The 15,970-nt window shown below is 39.0% G+C and overlaps 1 protein-coding gene across 5 annotated transcripts; it reads right to left on the bottom strand.

Moving 5' to 3' along the window:
• Positions 1–9,093: 9,093 nt before the first annotated feature.
• LOC147880771 (putative protein phosphatase 2C 60) lies at positions 9,094–15,649 on the bottom strand. 5 transcript variants are annotated; one of them, XR_015540530.1, is made up of 6 exons: positions 14,137–15,577; positions 13,649–14,013; positions 13,316–13,552; positions 13,058–13,148; positions 10,455–10,565; positions 9,094–9,487 (listed from the first exon to the last, which is right to left on the bottom strand). XR_015540530.1 is itself a non-coding variant. In XM_087370431.1 (5 exons), the coding sequence occupies exons 1-5, from the start codon at positions 14,417–14,419 to the stop codon at positions 9,477–9,479; spliced, it is 987 nt and encodes a 328-aa protein (XP_087226557.1). In that variant the 5' UTR covers positions 14,420–15,575; the 3' UTR covers positions 9,094–9,476. The 5 variants fall into 5 exon arrangements, 4 of the variants coding, with proteins under 4 accessions (XP_087226557.1, XP_087226556.1, XP_087226555.1 ...); XM_087370431.1 differs by lacking the exon at positions 10,455–10,565 and having other exon boundaries at positions 14,137–15,575; XM_087370430.1 differs by lacking the exon at positions 9,094–9,487 and having other exon boundaries at positions 10,376–10,565.
• Positions 15,650–15,970: the final 321 nt, after the last annotated feature.

Here is a 15,970-nt window from a genome sequence, read left to right as displayed (position 1 = left end):
ATGAGAGAATTAGTGCTTGTGAGGAACTAGAGATGGAGATGGAACTCGTAAGATAACTCAATCATATAGGGTTGCTCTTGTAGATTTAGAATTCAAGAAGACAGACACCAAGGGGTTAGTTGTTGACATTTGGAAATCTTGGCGGGAGTGTGAATCCACCAAGGCAATGATTCCATCAAGAAAAATTAGAGTGGCACATTGTACATATCAAGTAACATGCTAATAGAAGGAGAATAAGTAAGGCTGAGTCCATTCACAGTTTACAGAAGTTTGAGCTCAGAGGAATGCCTTATGAGCACAAATTGAGGCATTGAAGACTACATTATATCCTAGTATACAATTGAGTCAATTTTGATCCTAAGGATTCAAAATGTCATGTTTTATAATAATGCCACTTTTAGCACTCAATGTGATTAACACATACATGCAGGTGACATGTGTACAAATGCCATTGTGAATTTATTAGAAGTGTTTCAAGATGTGTGTTTGGGGAGAAGAGATGTTCGTAGTAGAGAGTATTAGAAATAGGATTGAGAGAGTTTGAGTGTAAGGATCAAGAGTACAATGGCTAGGTGGGAACATGAGAGATCCTTTGTTCACCTCATTTGTGTCCTCTCAAGGCATTTCAGTATCTCATTCTTCTTTAGTATAATGAAATAGCATTTTTTATATAAATATTTATACTTTTCATTGTATATGTATGAATGCTTTTATGATTGTTCATCAATTAATTGTATTTCATTAAATGTGATGTAATTCTCTTGTGTTTGAATGAGCATGTTGAATGAGCACCTTCAATTAAAAACATGAGAAATTGATGTTACCATAGATGAGATCTAGGTGGTGATGAAAGTCTTGGAAGGAAATATCTAACTTAGAGCAATAGTTGTTTGGGATAGGCTATGATAAATCTAAGAATAGAATTATCTAGCCTATGTAGTGAATTCATCAGTCAATTCCTACACTATTGAAAAGACAGGCCTAGATGCAGAGGACTTAGTGAACCATAATTTGCATTGAGGATCCTACCTTCATTTGGATTGAGTTTCTCCACATGTAGGTAGAAAATTTTCCACAACACACACACACATACACACACGCACAAAACAATTTACGTGTAAATGTTTGTGTGAAGTAAGTAGGGAAATAGAGTAGTAGATATCCCACACATCGTGGAGTCTAAGAAAATGTTTGTGTGAAGTAGTATAATAAGGAAATGGATTAGTAGATAGTATTTGCATTAAATAAACATAAAAGCTAAAAGTATTAGAGTTCATAAATATTTTCTATATAAACTAAGTATATCCACAAATATAATATCTGATATGTCAAATAGGGAATTTCAAGAGATATAAGATGGAAGAGACTCTTTGATCATGAATCATTCTAGAATTTTGGCTTATAGCTCAACACATGCAAAGAGTCATATATGAGTTATGTCTCCAAAATGAATTTCCAAAGTAGGAGTTAATTTAAGTGTTTAAGATATTTAGAAGCAAATTCTAGTGGTGCATTAGCACGAATCAAGTCATTAAACTTATTTCTTATGGATTAAGATTAACTTCATCTATATAACAATTCTTGAGGCAATGTTAGCTCAACATGTTAGATTCAAAAGCTATACTCAAAATTATGATAAGGGGTATGGGTAAATGAAAATGGAGTGTCACACTAATTGATCTTTTTCAAGACTTGGAATGCTCGACATGATACATTAAGGTTTAAAAAATGAGCATGATATAGTTCCTTACTTTGGTATTAAGCCTTATAGCCTTGTTCTTTATACTCTATCAATTTCTTTGTTGAATATATTTTCTATTGGCATTAAGATTGCAAGATTGCCACTCAACACCCAAATTATCAAATAATGATCTTCAAAATTACTAGTAACTTTGCTATCTTGATCTAACTCGATGAAATTCAAAATACCATGATGAATAAAAATCTACCTAAAGAAGCAAAAGTACTAGACTATAGACCTCAAAATTCCATGATGAACCCAAATATATTTAATAAACATGTAGCCACTGGTTTCAAAATACCATGATAAAATAATCTATCTACTTAAATAAATAGACACTTTAGTTACCTCTAGGGCTTACGATAAGGAATAAAGAGAGCTTGCTTTCTAAAGTTAACATGGTGGTCAAGTTCTATCTTTGTAGGTAGACTGAAATGCATGATTGTGGGTTACTATACTCGGATTTTCCTCAACAAAACTTGGTATATTAACTTCATACTCAAGAGATTGAAAATGAGGGATCCCATTGCCATTTACCACCCATGAAAACTAAAATAATATGCAAAAAATGGAGAGCCCTCCATCTTAGATACATCTTTGTATGGAAAAGAGGTCAATAAGATCTTCTACTTGATGACATATATGTGACTTAGCATATGCCATGTAGCTAGACTTGTAGCTAGTTCATCACTAAGCTAGTTAGACTTGTAAAATAATCTATGGAGAAGTCATTGGAATGGAATAAAGAAGAGTCAAGGATGATGCTCAATCTAAATAGATATTAGATATGTTGGTCATTTCTTTTGGCATATATTTGTGCCCACTCGGAAACTCAATGAAAATTTTGTATCTTGTTCATGAAATACAAATATGACCTTTCTTTCTCACAAATGTCTACTGGCCCCAAATATTGTCTATTGCTTTTTGAGTGCATTGAATTTAGTAATTCTAAACATGCTACAAAGGCATGGATTTTGTATCAAATTGATCTCAACATAGGAAAGCCATAAAAATAAGCAAGTATCCTACTTTAGATAGATAGATATTTGATATCTAATTTTTTCCTTTTGGCATGTATGTGTGCCTAGTTATAAATATCACCTTATCTAATCTTAGTGAAAACTTTGTATCTTGTTCATGAAATACAAATGTGAGGTGTCTTTTTTGCAAATGTCTACTTGTCCTAAAAGTTTCCTATTGAGTTTAATGCACTAAATCTAGTAATTTTTAGCATATTACAAAGGCATGCATAGGAAGGCAATAAAAGTGAATATGCAAAATTTCAAATATATATTTGATTCGGTCACAAGTTCAACTGTATGGCCCTAAGTGATAGAACATCACACTGTACATACTACTCTATCCTATGTTTCTTGAGAGTAGTTCCTCTAGCTTTCTTTGCTAGCCTAAGAATTCAAGGGTCAGTAATAACCACCCTTTCAAGAGGCGCTAAGTCTTTAAGGCCAATTAGGGTTGCAATAGCCAATAATTGCATGGAGGGATTTATCCCACGTTTTTTAGAAAAGATACAAAAAAAGAGTTTTCTTTCGTAGCACAACCCTATTACTATTGGTTTTAATATCTTCATCTTCTATAGTTGGCTTAATGAAGTCAATTGACTTCACGATCTCCAACTTGAGAAATCTATTAATGGAATAGTATGACATATGTAAAAAAGATTCTCTATGTAATGTCCAAGTGCGGACATATGAGCCCCATTAGATCGTCTCCCCTCACTTGATGTGAGAAATCATCAACCTAGAGCACATCCTAGAATCACAAGACACACAAGTTATAATAATGTTTTTTTTTTCAAATCTAATCCATCTACATTTTAGTACAAAACTAATTAGCTAAGATTATGGCAATAGTGAACAATGAGGGGTTAAGGCAAAGGCTTGGGATTTTATAGACTAAGATAATCAAGTCAGCATAAATAATTTAATGTTTATATTTTCAAATATGGAGTAGAAAATCCAATATTATCTTAGTTTAGGGCTTTTTGGATTCCATTTTTAGGGTTGAGAGAGGAAGTACATTTGCTACCCCATAATGCTTTGTCTCTTTATAACCCATGCCTTTTGTATGGGCATTTCATTATTATGAGTGTATGAGTTCCTCTTTGTGTTTGTTGTGATCTTTGGGACGTCAATCTCAGTCCCAACTTATGACCCTACAAGTGTGCTTCCCTCCATGTCATCTCAAAACATAAGCTTCATGAACCCCAAGAGCCTAATCTCTTCATATAACCCAAACTCAATGTCCTCATATGAACCTAATTCTTTTAGATGAATTGAGCTAGAAGAAGTAGTGCATGAGTTCCAAAGCTACCAAAGCAAGTCTAATGTTTATTCTACTTCCATTCGATTATGAAAAGACGATTTTCACCTGTGATTATCAATCACACATGTTCACCTCCATAAGCTAAACATAGTGCATCTACTCCTTCCAAGAACTTAATGAAGAAAAGGTTGCACATTTATAAAAGATTCATAAGTTATGGGAGGATCGGCTTAGCTGCAGGAAATATGCACTATCATGTGTTGTGCTTAAAATTGTTTAGGGAGAGAGTAGGGGTGGCAAATTCAAGAGCTTTTAGGACATAGTACTTTGGTTTGAATTGTCGGGAACGAAATTATTACTTGAACACAACAATCACCCCTATGAACCCTAATGAGCAGGTAGTATATCATTTGGGAAGTATGCAAAGCTATATATCATCCTTAAAAATATTCATAACCTAGTGAACACAACGCCACATGTGCAAAAGAGGACAAGGAGTATTAGGAATCCATGTCTTATGAGCAGGTAGAATATCATTTGGGAAGTATGCTGAGCTATATATCATCCTTAAAAATATTCATAACCTGGTGAACACAATGCCACATGTGCAAAAGAGGACAAGGAGTATTAGGAATCCATGTCTTATCGGGCCTATGGACATATGGCCAAGCTACTTTGCTATGAATACAAAAGTGATGCCCACAATAGAAAAACTCCACTTGATGGATAATTACACAAGATTTGATGTTTACACACTATATAAGAATGAGAGATGTAAGAAGGTGATGAAAAGTTTGCTAGCTATATAGTCACTTTAATAGATTGTGGAAGAACTTCTTTAACAATGTGAAGACTCCCAAAAACATAAGAATGTGAGTATGTTGTATTTGTGCAAACCTCAAAATTCGATGAAAGAGGGTAGCAATATCAAATGAATGAGGCACCAATCTATTTACACATACAAAATGATTCTCTAAAATATTTTCAGTATGTTTAATATTTTTTGTGCATTTTGTACATGGAGCTCTAATCTGGGATCTTTATTAGTGGCATTGATAAAAAGGAGACCTATTTGCCACACTTTATGAGACCTCCAAAAGAAGTGAAGGAAGAGACATTTGTGCGAATTCATCTTTTGGGATGTCTTTTGTAAATAAAAAAAGCTCCAAGCTAGGCATTTTTCAACTATCCAAATTTGCAAAATGGTCCAAAACTATCAATCAGAATAGCTCATTGCATTATCAAGTCATGGGAAGGCCCCGTCCAAGAATAGTATATATCTAGCTTGACAAATTAGCAAGAGAAAATAAAAACCAAACAGTTCTCCCATACATGTGTATGCTTGTAGATAAGGGAATTGTTGTAAGATCAAAGTTGGATTCCTCTTCGTTGGTCATACTGACGATCAAATGGATTAATGTTCAGTACATTTTCCAAGAAGCTTGGAAAAAATGATGCATTCTCTTTGGTAGAGAAGATAGATCTTGTGAAAGAATTTTACACTCCACGGCCTGGGTTTATCACTTGGAAGAGACTTGCAATTTCAAGAGATTTATTCAAGATGGAGAAGGTGAGGAATGTTGTACCAAGTGAGGAATGACTTGATCTTTCAGCATCAATTTCTCATAAACAAGCAAGTGGATCAAAGAACATATCTATATGGTAAGAAATATATCTCTTCTCTAGATTGGGGACCTATGGATGGCTTACTATTTTTTACCTTCATTTGAATCCGTAAAATTCATGCTTCAGTGCAAGAACCTTTAGTGATTGCTCAAGGAAGAAATGTTGATTGTGAAAGTTGCATGTCTAGAAGAGAATTTTGATTGAAGGCAAAAACATACCGGATTGTAGTGGAATACTTTCTTTGAAGACCAAGCCCTCATCCTTGATGGATTCAAGAGTAACACTACTACTTTGTGCAATCGTTTTGTATGGCCACATCTCCTTTAGGGTAGCCTATACAACCTCAAAGTCTACCACTTGTGGTAGAAGCTTTAATCAACGTACTTGCATGAAGGATGTATTTTTTATGCACCAAAGATGAGAAGAGCTCACCGAATTGTGGACAAGTTCCATACAAGATTTGAAGATTGGATCCATAATTGCAACTTTTGCTCAAGAGGATCCTCTCGGACATCCCTTCTAGACTGCAAAAGCGGCAGAAATTCAAAGGTCTGTGCAAGGGCAAGTGACTTCCATTATTATGCAATGGTTGTCTTTATGCATGCTAATCCATTGAAAGGGGAGTACGTTAAACCTGAATTAGTTGCATGTCAAAAAAGGACAAGAGCAAGAAGGGACACCAAAAAGCAGCCATGATATAGTGTCCTTGTTCTTGAAGAAGTAGACATACTTATTTATGATTGTCAACTGAAGGATGTTGGGCGCCTAAGGCAGAAGACAATAGACACCCTCTTTGAGAAGGTTCCATGCTATGCCCTTGTTGGATCCTCCTCTAGATTCACATGGATGCAGACGGAAGGAGCATTAGGTCTTCACAGGGACGAAGAAAATGTTTTTGTTGATTGTGCCAAGGAGGATGGATCATTCACCTCTAAATTGTCATTGAATCATGACAATGACATTGATCACGATGAAACTGTAGGTGTTGATACAGAAGAGGAGGAACTTGTAGAGTGAGAGAGCGCATGTCCATTTTTGTTTGCTTTTGAAAAGGAATGATTTAGTTCTTGTTTGTATACACTATAACCTGCTTAATATGCAAAAATGTCCTTAATGGCTTGAGTCGACCAAACCCCAAGGCTAACATAGTGCCATGCCATGTATGATGCATGAGCATACAACATGTGCTCGCAATGTACAAACTCGATTAGCATGTCTAAAACTCGAAATGGTGACAAGGCCACATATAAGAACTTACCATGTATTGTGTGAGGGGGTTATTTTCCCATGAGGTCTCCGTATTGATTCACAACACCTACAAAAGTTCAACATCACCTTCCTTTCATTTGCAATCTAGGATATCAAGTGCTAACTACTAGTGGTCCAAACGTTTTCTAACTAAAAATCCTTGCTGAGAACCGCACAGTGTTGTTGCCACAAAGATACTATTCACGTTATCAAGATTCCTAGAATTCTATGGAGTCTCGGGAAAGACAAGAAGCATAAGAAAGAAGGATAAACAAAGCTACAAAGAAATTTGTAAGTTTTGAGAAGAAAGCATAGGGTATCACGCAATAACAAAATATAGATTTTGTAACTTTTGGAGAGTCCTTTCTCTCTCTCTTCTAGGTTCTCTTACACTTGATTCAAGATAACTTGAGAGGGCATAATTTATCGGATTTGTACATTGCAATTGTGAATTTGGGACAAACTTCGAGATGTATTGTGAGACTCACATCCCGTCTTGTCAATTTGTCCATCAGCATAATTCTCGAGACAAAGGACCAAAGGTTTGTTTAAATCAAATTGCCAAAAGACTTAGCAAGGGTTCCTTGCCCAACGTTGTGATTGTGATTCTAACATTGAGATACTTGGCAAAAGGCAATCCTTGCTCAACCTTAACATTAAGAATACTAGAGGTGCAGGCAAGGCAATACTTTGATCTTCTCATTTGGAAGTGTGCTCTCTATTTTATGCTATTTTACTTCACATATGGTAGCATCAGTGAATGAAATATTATCATAGAGGGACCTCAAATACAATTTATGAGAGTCTCTCTCTCTCTCTCTCTCGCTCTCTTCTCAGTTCGCATTTACGTTCTGCACCCAGAGTTAGTACGCTCAGCCTAGAAGACACAAATCCAAATGTAGACATAGCAATCAAAGGCTCTTCTGACAAAGAAGCCCATCTCATAGTAGAGTGCAAGGATAGGGAGGCTAGAGAAGCAAACGGCCATGTAGAAAGAGGAGCATGAGAACAGGACTGTGAAGATAGAAAAGCATAAGATTGGGACCGTAAAGCTGGGAAAGGGATTACCAGGTCGAGATGATAAAAAGAGTGAGATTGAACACTAGTTTTGCAAGCTAGAGCAGCTAATCATTAACAGTATCAATCTACATACGCACTAGGATACACATATATACAGTAATGTGGATACAGATGTAGAAAACAAGTTATCCACTGGTGTTTAACATCCAAGTTTTTGCCCATATGAGGGCAATACTTCGATCTGCAGTTTTAAACATCCCCTAGGTCCAGTTGGCATGCATAAAACTCTTCACATCATACACATAGACATAACAGAAGACTGGGAGTATATAAACTATCTCTATTCTCGCTCGCCTTGGCGAATACCAATGGACCACTGGATACAACTGTTGGCTTCCCTCACCGAAGGGAGCTGCATACATCATCTGGACCCTCAATCAACAGGCTGGACCTACTGGGCTGGCTTCATGGCTAAATCTGAATGTGGCTGAATGCAGGGAACTCATCCCACATCAACAGAGTCGCTGTGGAGGCTGTAAGAAACAGGCTTTGGCCAACTTTTATAACCTACAAGGCTCTTGTAAGTGCCATTTCACAGACAGCTCTGTAACTGCCATTCACAGACTAGTCTGAAGATTGAAAATATGAATCATCACTTGCCTCTACATCCTCATTTGGGGCTCACATGTAAGACGGTGAGCTCCAACATGATGGACAGACTTTGTGATGATGATAGCTAGCACCTGTCTCATCTCAAACTCTCCCAAAAAAAAATCATCATTGGGATATGGCTCATCTCACTAGTAAGTGCTTTTTCCACTTGAATACATGCATTTAAGTATTTGTGTTCTAGATGTTTATTTGAGGTAACCCCCTAATTATGGCACACGGCAAGCCCATTCAAAGGAAATGGAGTCCAATACAAACAGCACGCCTACTGATGTCACTGGCATGTGAGGAATGCCCTGGATGGTTAAAAGATTTGCCCACAAGTGGCACCCATAGAAGTATCATCAGGATGTCTTGCAGTACTCCTACGTCATACATCTACCATGCTGACAGAAATCAACCACCACCAAATTTTATTTGCAGTGCAATTCATGTTGCATTTACAAAGCCAAAGAAAGCATACAAAAGTGGATCTGCAACTTGAACTGAACCAATTAAATGAGATAGAACACCGGTCGCTCCCAAATACTTTTCTGATGCATTCCAACATCCTACGTATGCATGATTGTGAGAATATCCTAGGTTGATAGCTTCATTTTGAGCATACCTATGGGCTGCTGATCAGGTATTTGCTCTATTATTGGTCACATGCCAAATCTAATGTTGCGCCAGAAATCCACCTAAACCCTGAGGTTATTGACGCCAATGCCATGCAGAGCATACTCAGGATGACCTAAGCAGAGTTGCCAATGGGGGGCATCCATATCCCAATCTTTTCATACTCAATACACACACCTGTCATGCTGGCAGATTTTGGCATTTCTAAATCCAAAGACAGCAAACAAGCTGATCTGCAAGCTCAAATGAGGATCATACAAGAAAATCTGACTCACCTCCATGCTGCAAAAAAATAGTCATATGAACGAGATACTTCATGCAAGTTACACATACTTTCATTTGTGCCCACTAGGCACTTTTGTGATTCCTATCTACGACAACAAGTCGCTACAGTTCCCTAGAGTAGACTCATCTATCCAGAGTCTCCCAGTGACCACCTTGAGCATGTGTAAGGGTACTGTTATCATGAGTTTTCATAGTCGGTCATAAGGTTGAAATCCATAAATTCCATCACGCATAGCAGGGACAAGCTACTATGACATCCCCACACACGCACACATACTTGAGCATCCATTTATACAAAGGTTCGTACTGAGTTTCTGTCGGCACTCTAGAGGTGAAGGGCAGAATAATCCGTGACAAAGGCTAGCACTAAAGGAGAAGGCTAATCAAAAGTAGTCCACATTCTGTTCATTCAAGCTAAAATTGCATATCAATATACCTAGATGAATCCAGGAAATTTGCATATCAAGCCTATACAGTTTCATTTTAGTCCCTCCCAAACGAGCATCCAAGCAAAAAATGCTTACACCATCTAGCTGGCTTACACCATCTAGCTGATAGGGCAATGCACCTACTTAAGATAGAAATTATCGCGATATCGGCAGGCCACAAAAGGGATTTCCCCAACTTGAACTAATCCATGATGTGTGTATCCATGCACTCATTTCGGCTCACATTTCAATATAGCTTATATGGAGTGGTTTTGTGGAATGATGAGAGGCAAAAAATGGGAAACTGCCAATGGATCTAATCTTATCTGTACCTTTTTTTTGGGGGAGACTAAACTCATATATATATATATATATATATATATATAAACCCAAACTATGAGGCACTTTTTAATTTGCCAGCACATTTCTTAGCTGCACATGAATGCACATGCCACATCAGAGTCATTTTTATAGTATGCTTTATTTTAGTGCTTTTTCAGGATTTATCTGGTAGTGAATGGTTAGGCCAGCTTCACCCATTATGTTGGTCCAAAGATCAAACTCCACAAAATCCTGTTGGAAAAATAAATTTGGACATCATTGTCAACGTGGCAGCATTGGTGCCCAAATCAATCTGCTTCTGAAGCCTGCAAACACCCAAATTTAGGCCTCCATATCTTGGTCCTTTGGCCTCTATTTTGAGTGCCGTTTTGAGTCAGACATGAAGAGCAAAACTTATGCATATTTTCCACGATGTTTTGACCATTTTTAGGGGCCATTATTATGGTCAATGTAAGTGCCATATATCGACAATTTGTAAGGAATTTTGAGACTGTTCTTGCTCCAAACTTATCAGAATTCAAAGCCGTGTTCACCAACATGTTAAACAACACAAACTGATATTTTCCATGCATATTTTCAGAGTCTTTATGCCCCTAATGGTCAGTATTCGGGCCAATTGACATTAAAGTCATGTCACATTATGTGGCACATGAATGTAAGCATCAGAATACCTAGACATGTCCATATGCAAAAGCACAAATGAATGCAAAAGGACATGCAAACCTCGACTCACTAGTAGTCCATGGCAAAGCACAACTCACATGCTTGAAGCATCCAAATGCATGAAAAAAGCCATTCGGTAATACAAGTGGCAAATTCAACTCAGTCATCATCAATCAATTATCAAAAGTCATCAACAATCAAGCAAAGCTTAGAACAAGGATCATGCAACCTTATGTAACCTAACATTAGAGAGAAGCAATCAACATCAAAGTGCTTAGTCAAATACAATTGGCACAACCAATCAAATAGAAAGAGGCAATCACATCCAAAGCGCCATCATGCAACATACATGCATCGACATACAAGGACATAGTATCCAATCGGACAAAGAATTGCAGTATTTGCCTAGCAACCGCAACTTCACAAGAAAGACAAAGCTGATTAGTAGCCAAGCCTACATTAAGGGGAAGCAACAATCCACAAAAGAAGTAACAATTGACAAAAGAGCAACATTCAACAAAGAGCAATAGTCAACAAGGTAGCATCAGCCTACTACAGTACAAAGCAGCCTTCTACAAAGACAAAATAAGCAGATCAAGATCAAATAGTCTAGAAAAACATTAGGAAGACTATTCCATGTCAAAGTCAAAGACAACATCCACATTGCAGATCAATGTAGAAAAGCATTCACAAGTGTCATTAGTGACATCACATGCAAACAGTCAAAGGTAGAAAAGGATCGCAAGCCAACATCATCATCAAGTGGAAGTAAGACTTCAAGCAAAGAAGTAATCACCTATTCAACACCTCATAGGCAAGATTCACTACTCCTACCAATGTTATCTCTAGAAGAGATCCAAAGACAAAAGATAACAGAGTACAAGGATAATCCAAGAAACTTGGAAGAACAAGAAGCAATGCAAGTCACAGCTCAGCCAGTGACAATACACAAGTGCTCGACAGAAGAACACCCCAATTCAACCACAGAAGAATCTTCAAATGCAGAAGAACATAGCATAAACTTAAAATTCGACGACTTAGAAGAACAAGACAAACAGAAAGTCCAATGCAATTCTCATACTAACAACATGAGAACAAAGTCACTTCTTCCACAACATGCACACGATATTGACATAAAATAAAAAATCAGAGAAGTGCACCATGAGAAGTGCCCTCATCAATGCCAATATATATCTAGATGAATCCAGGAACATGTCTAAACTCATCCTCCAAAAATACAACACAGTGTGTAGTTTCAATCTCATGATAGTAACTCATTAGGTACCAAAACCTCCATCATGCATAGAAGGGACTACCTACTATGACATCCCCACTACCGCCATCAGCACCCAACAACGGTGTAGACCCACACATACTTAAGCATCCATTTATACAAAAGTCTTTCATACTGAGTTTCTATCGGCACTCCGGAGGTGAAGGGCAGACAGACTCAGCCATGACAGAGGCTAGCACTAAAAGAGAAGGCTAATCAAATAGCAGTCCACATTCTCTATACAATTCATTTTAGTCTCTCCCAAACGATTTCATTTCTCTCATCAATTCCAATGCCAATAGAGTCAACATAGAGATTGACAGTGCAACTAACATCCATGATCAGTTCAAAATGTATGAAAATCTCCAGATGGAAAATACTAGTGTTCTGTTAGTCGTGCTTGTTGTGTCGTCCTAGCTGTGCCCTTTCTCCTCCATCTCCAGTCTCTCCTCGCCTCTCCTACTATTCTTTTCTGCAAAGTGTAGGACTCACAGTTGTTGGAAATTACTCAGTCAGTCAGTGGAAATGCCATAATAGACAGCTCATGCTACGCAGATATTGGCCCATGCACACATAACCCCCCCAATACACACAGAGGCATGCATTTATAGCAGATAAAATAGACATGCATGTATCTGGGGAAAATTTACAACACGGCACTGCAAGCCTCTGGTGGACATGCTCAGACTAAGGGTATGTCCTCCAGGCTATCCGAGGAGAATATGTCCAACGGTGCATTCACACTGCCCACTGAAACATTGCCAGCGCTTGGCTTTGGACTGGACCCTGAGGTCTTGACCAAACTCTGATCAAGATACATAACAACAACACTGATATCATCATGAAAATACCGTCTGACACCTGGCTCAATCTTTCTCAGGTCCGAATAGCGCATCGCCCTTTTTTTTGCTGCATGCTGAAGAGCAGCTTTAACTAGCCTTCTTGCAATACCCTGTTAACATTCGTAGATTCCAGGTGCTTGTGTCAGACACAACAATAGACAAAATACAAAATACATAAGTAAAGCTTGCTGTGATCAAACAACTAAGTATCTTTGTTTTTCGTTTTTTTTGCTTTTTTTTGTGTGTGTTAGTGTGTGTGTGAGAGAGAGAAAGAGACATTTCGAGAACTTCTCTGCACCAAATCGACAGCTTCTTGGTCACTTAAGTGTTCCCACAATCCATCTGATGCAAATATCAAAAATCGATCCTCAGGAACAAGGGTTCGTGCATGGAGAGATGGTTCTGCCGTTAAAACAGGCTTCTTCAAAAGTACAGGGTATCCAATACGGCAGAAGAGTGGATCTCTATTGAACTCGGGCTTCTTTAAATACATGTCACCGATCGACCTGGATACCTGAAAAATATAAGCGTTACTAGTGGATTGATCCTTTTCTGAATGAACTGTCACTTTGAAAATAAGGGCATTACATTGTTTTACTGATTTTCGCACCTGAATGATGCCCTTAACCCGCCATACACCATGTTTGAGAACGACTATATGGGAATCCTCTGGATGCTGAGCCTTGAGCTCCTCACGCACCTCCACATTACCCGCATTGTGCTCTTCAGATAGCCTCTGTGCCACAACCCTCCTCCTTTGCCTCACAGTACCCAGAACAACTCTGGAATCTCCAAGATTAGCAACGTAAAGTTTATTCCTATATATCACTCCCACGAGGCAGCATGATCCAACGGATGCTATTTGTGGTTTAGAACGCCAATTTTGATCAACAAGGCCTAAAAATTCTTCCTCTGTAGCACCGAAAGCCTCCTTCAACACTTCCGTGGACACGCCCCCTAATTCCTGCGCAAAACCTAGCAACATGCAGTGCCTCCTTTCAGACATCATTCGTGTAATAAAGTAGCTCATTGGATAAACAAGAAACCTAGATTAATCTACTACAGATTGTAAGCCCAAATGTGTGGTGTTGTACTGACTCTCAAACTTGGCGAATAGACGATTGATAATAAACCGAGAGGCCTCTGGTCCTCCGTGACCATCGTATACACCTATGAAGGTACCATGAGGGCCTATCTTGACCTGACTTTGATCCTCCAAAAGCTGGTTCGCCTGCACGACGGCAATAGAGAAGTCCCCAGACGCATATTGCGTAAGGTCTTTGTGCCAAAGAAGAGCATCATTTTGACCATCGACAAACTCTGTGCTATATTCCAGGTAACGTTCCACAGGCCGCCAGCACGCTGATAAGATGTTCGTCATGCCAAGAGCTCTCCCCTGTGGAGAAATTAGCAGGGGTTGATCTTAAGATCTTGATGCAAAACCTGCTGAAAGACCTGTATTGAGATGTTTACGGACGACTAAGAGGCCGTCCCGGAGGAACGATCAAGTTCTGATCAGACGCAGTGCCCTCGCCTTTTCTCTTCTTGGGCAGGAAGACTTTCCTACAAATCATCTGACTGCAGATGTTTCGAGAGGAGGGTCAGGCAGGCTGGCAATGGCTTGGAGGGTGAGAGGAATTGGGAAGAGGAAAGGAGATTTGGATGAGACACGTTAAGGAAAACACGGTGTGCCCGCGTACGCGTGAGGGGGAAGCAACCCAGAAGGTAGACGGTCTCAAACTGGCTTATGTACCAAACCCGACTCGCCATGTGTTTGCAGCTAGACCACGTCCCCTCTGCTGACGATTTCTCCGCCGCTGCTGCCGCCTCAGCGTCAAAATCTGCCCTTGCGGCTGCAATTCTCGACGATTTCTCTGCTGCCTCCTCAGCATCCAAATCTGCAAGTCGATGCTCCAATTCTACACGAGTTCTACCCGATCAGCTCCGAAACCTGGCACCCCTCCATTAGACTTGCGATTCACGCCCTCCGGTTTCCATCCAAGCTCGTGGTTTTGCTTTGCGCTGACCGAGAAGAACAATACTTTACGATGGGGCTCACCGCAGCCGGCACTCGCACAGCCCGCTTGATGTCCTCCCTCCTTTTCTAATTTAAAATATTAGTACTCGCTCCTTTTCTGATTAACAATATAAGCTCTCCACCGTCGAGCCCTTGACTCTCGATACCCTCTTGCAGCCCTACCATCCAGTCTCCATCGCCCCACTCTCACCGTCGTCCTCCTTCACACACTCAGAAAAGTCTCTTTGTTGCGCTGTTTTGTCATCTCCTTAAAAAATTAAATAGGGTACTTTCTGTCCTTCCTGAATCTTCAGCATTTTAGACTGGACTTCTTGCCTCCGCTCGGTGCCATCATCATCGTCGTCGTTTCTCTGTCGTCCTCCAATTTCGACGTTGTTGCTTCTAGGGTTTCTTCAAATATAGTTGCTCTTTGTGCTCCAATGAGTTGGAACATATTTTGAATTGCTTTAGACTGAGTAGCACAACCCGTCTACGCCGGGTTAGAGACCCATTCCGTAGAGTCTCAAGGTTGAATCTTCTAATCAAATCCCATTGAAGCCCTAGCAATGCTTTAACTTAGGACAAATAGTTTTTATACCATGCATCTCTCTCTCTCTCTCTCTTATCTCCTATATGCATAGGGATGATAAACCTTTCAAGATTTCCATTCAAACATTGGGGAGTTAATGTTTTCAATGGAGACTTGTGTTCTTAGTATTTATTTCTATAGTGCATGCTACTAAGTACCTTGAAGAGAAGGTGCATATGGAATCCTCCATCCGCTTCCTCTTCTTAACTTTGATAGGCTAGAATGGTCATTTCTAATCTATTCACTTTACAAGCATTGAAGTACCTCAAAAAGAAGGTGCATATGGAAGCCTAAGTTTGATGGTCCACCCATTCGGTTTAGATGCA

Source organism: Dipteris shenzhenensis, chromosome 32 (genome assembly GCF_047967505.1).
Source record: "Dipteris shenzhenensis isolate YYH24624 ecotype China chromosome 32, Dip_SZ_1.0, whole genome shotgun sequence".
Taxonomy (NCBI): Eukaryota; Viridiplantae; Streptophyta; class Polypodiopsida; order Gleicheniales; family Dipteridaceae; genus Dipteris; species Dipteris shenzhenensis.
The sequence above is the reverse complement of the archived record's forward strand: the minus strand, read 5'-3'. Positions and strand labels throughout refer to the sequence as shown.

What these genes read in the sequence shown, in the direction of transcription:
- LOC147880771 (XM_087370429.1), bottom strand. Translation starts at nt 14,419, where the DNA reads ATGACGAACATCTTATCAGCGTGCTGGCGGCCTGTGGAACGTTACCTG. An exon ending in TCTATTCGCCAAGTTTGAGA is followed by an intron (nt 14,014 to 14,136) that starts GTCAGTACAACA and finishes GCATGTTGCTAG; the next exon opens with GTTTTGCGCAGGAATTAGGG. An exon ending in GGGTTAAGGGCATCATTCAG is followed by an intron (nt 13,553 to 13,648) that starts GTGCGAAAATCA and finishes TATATTTTTCAG; the next exon opens with GTATCCAGGTCGATCGGTGA.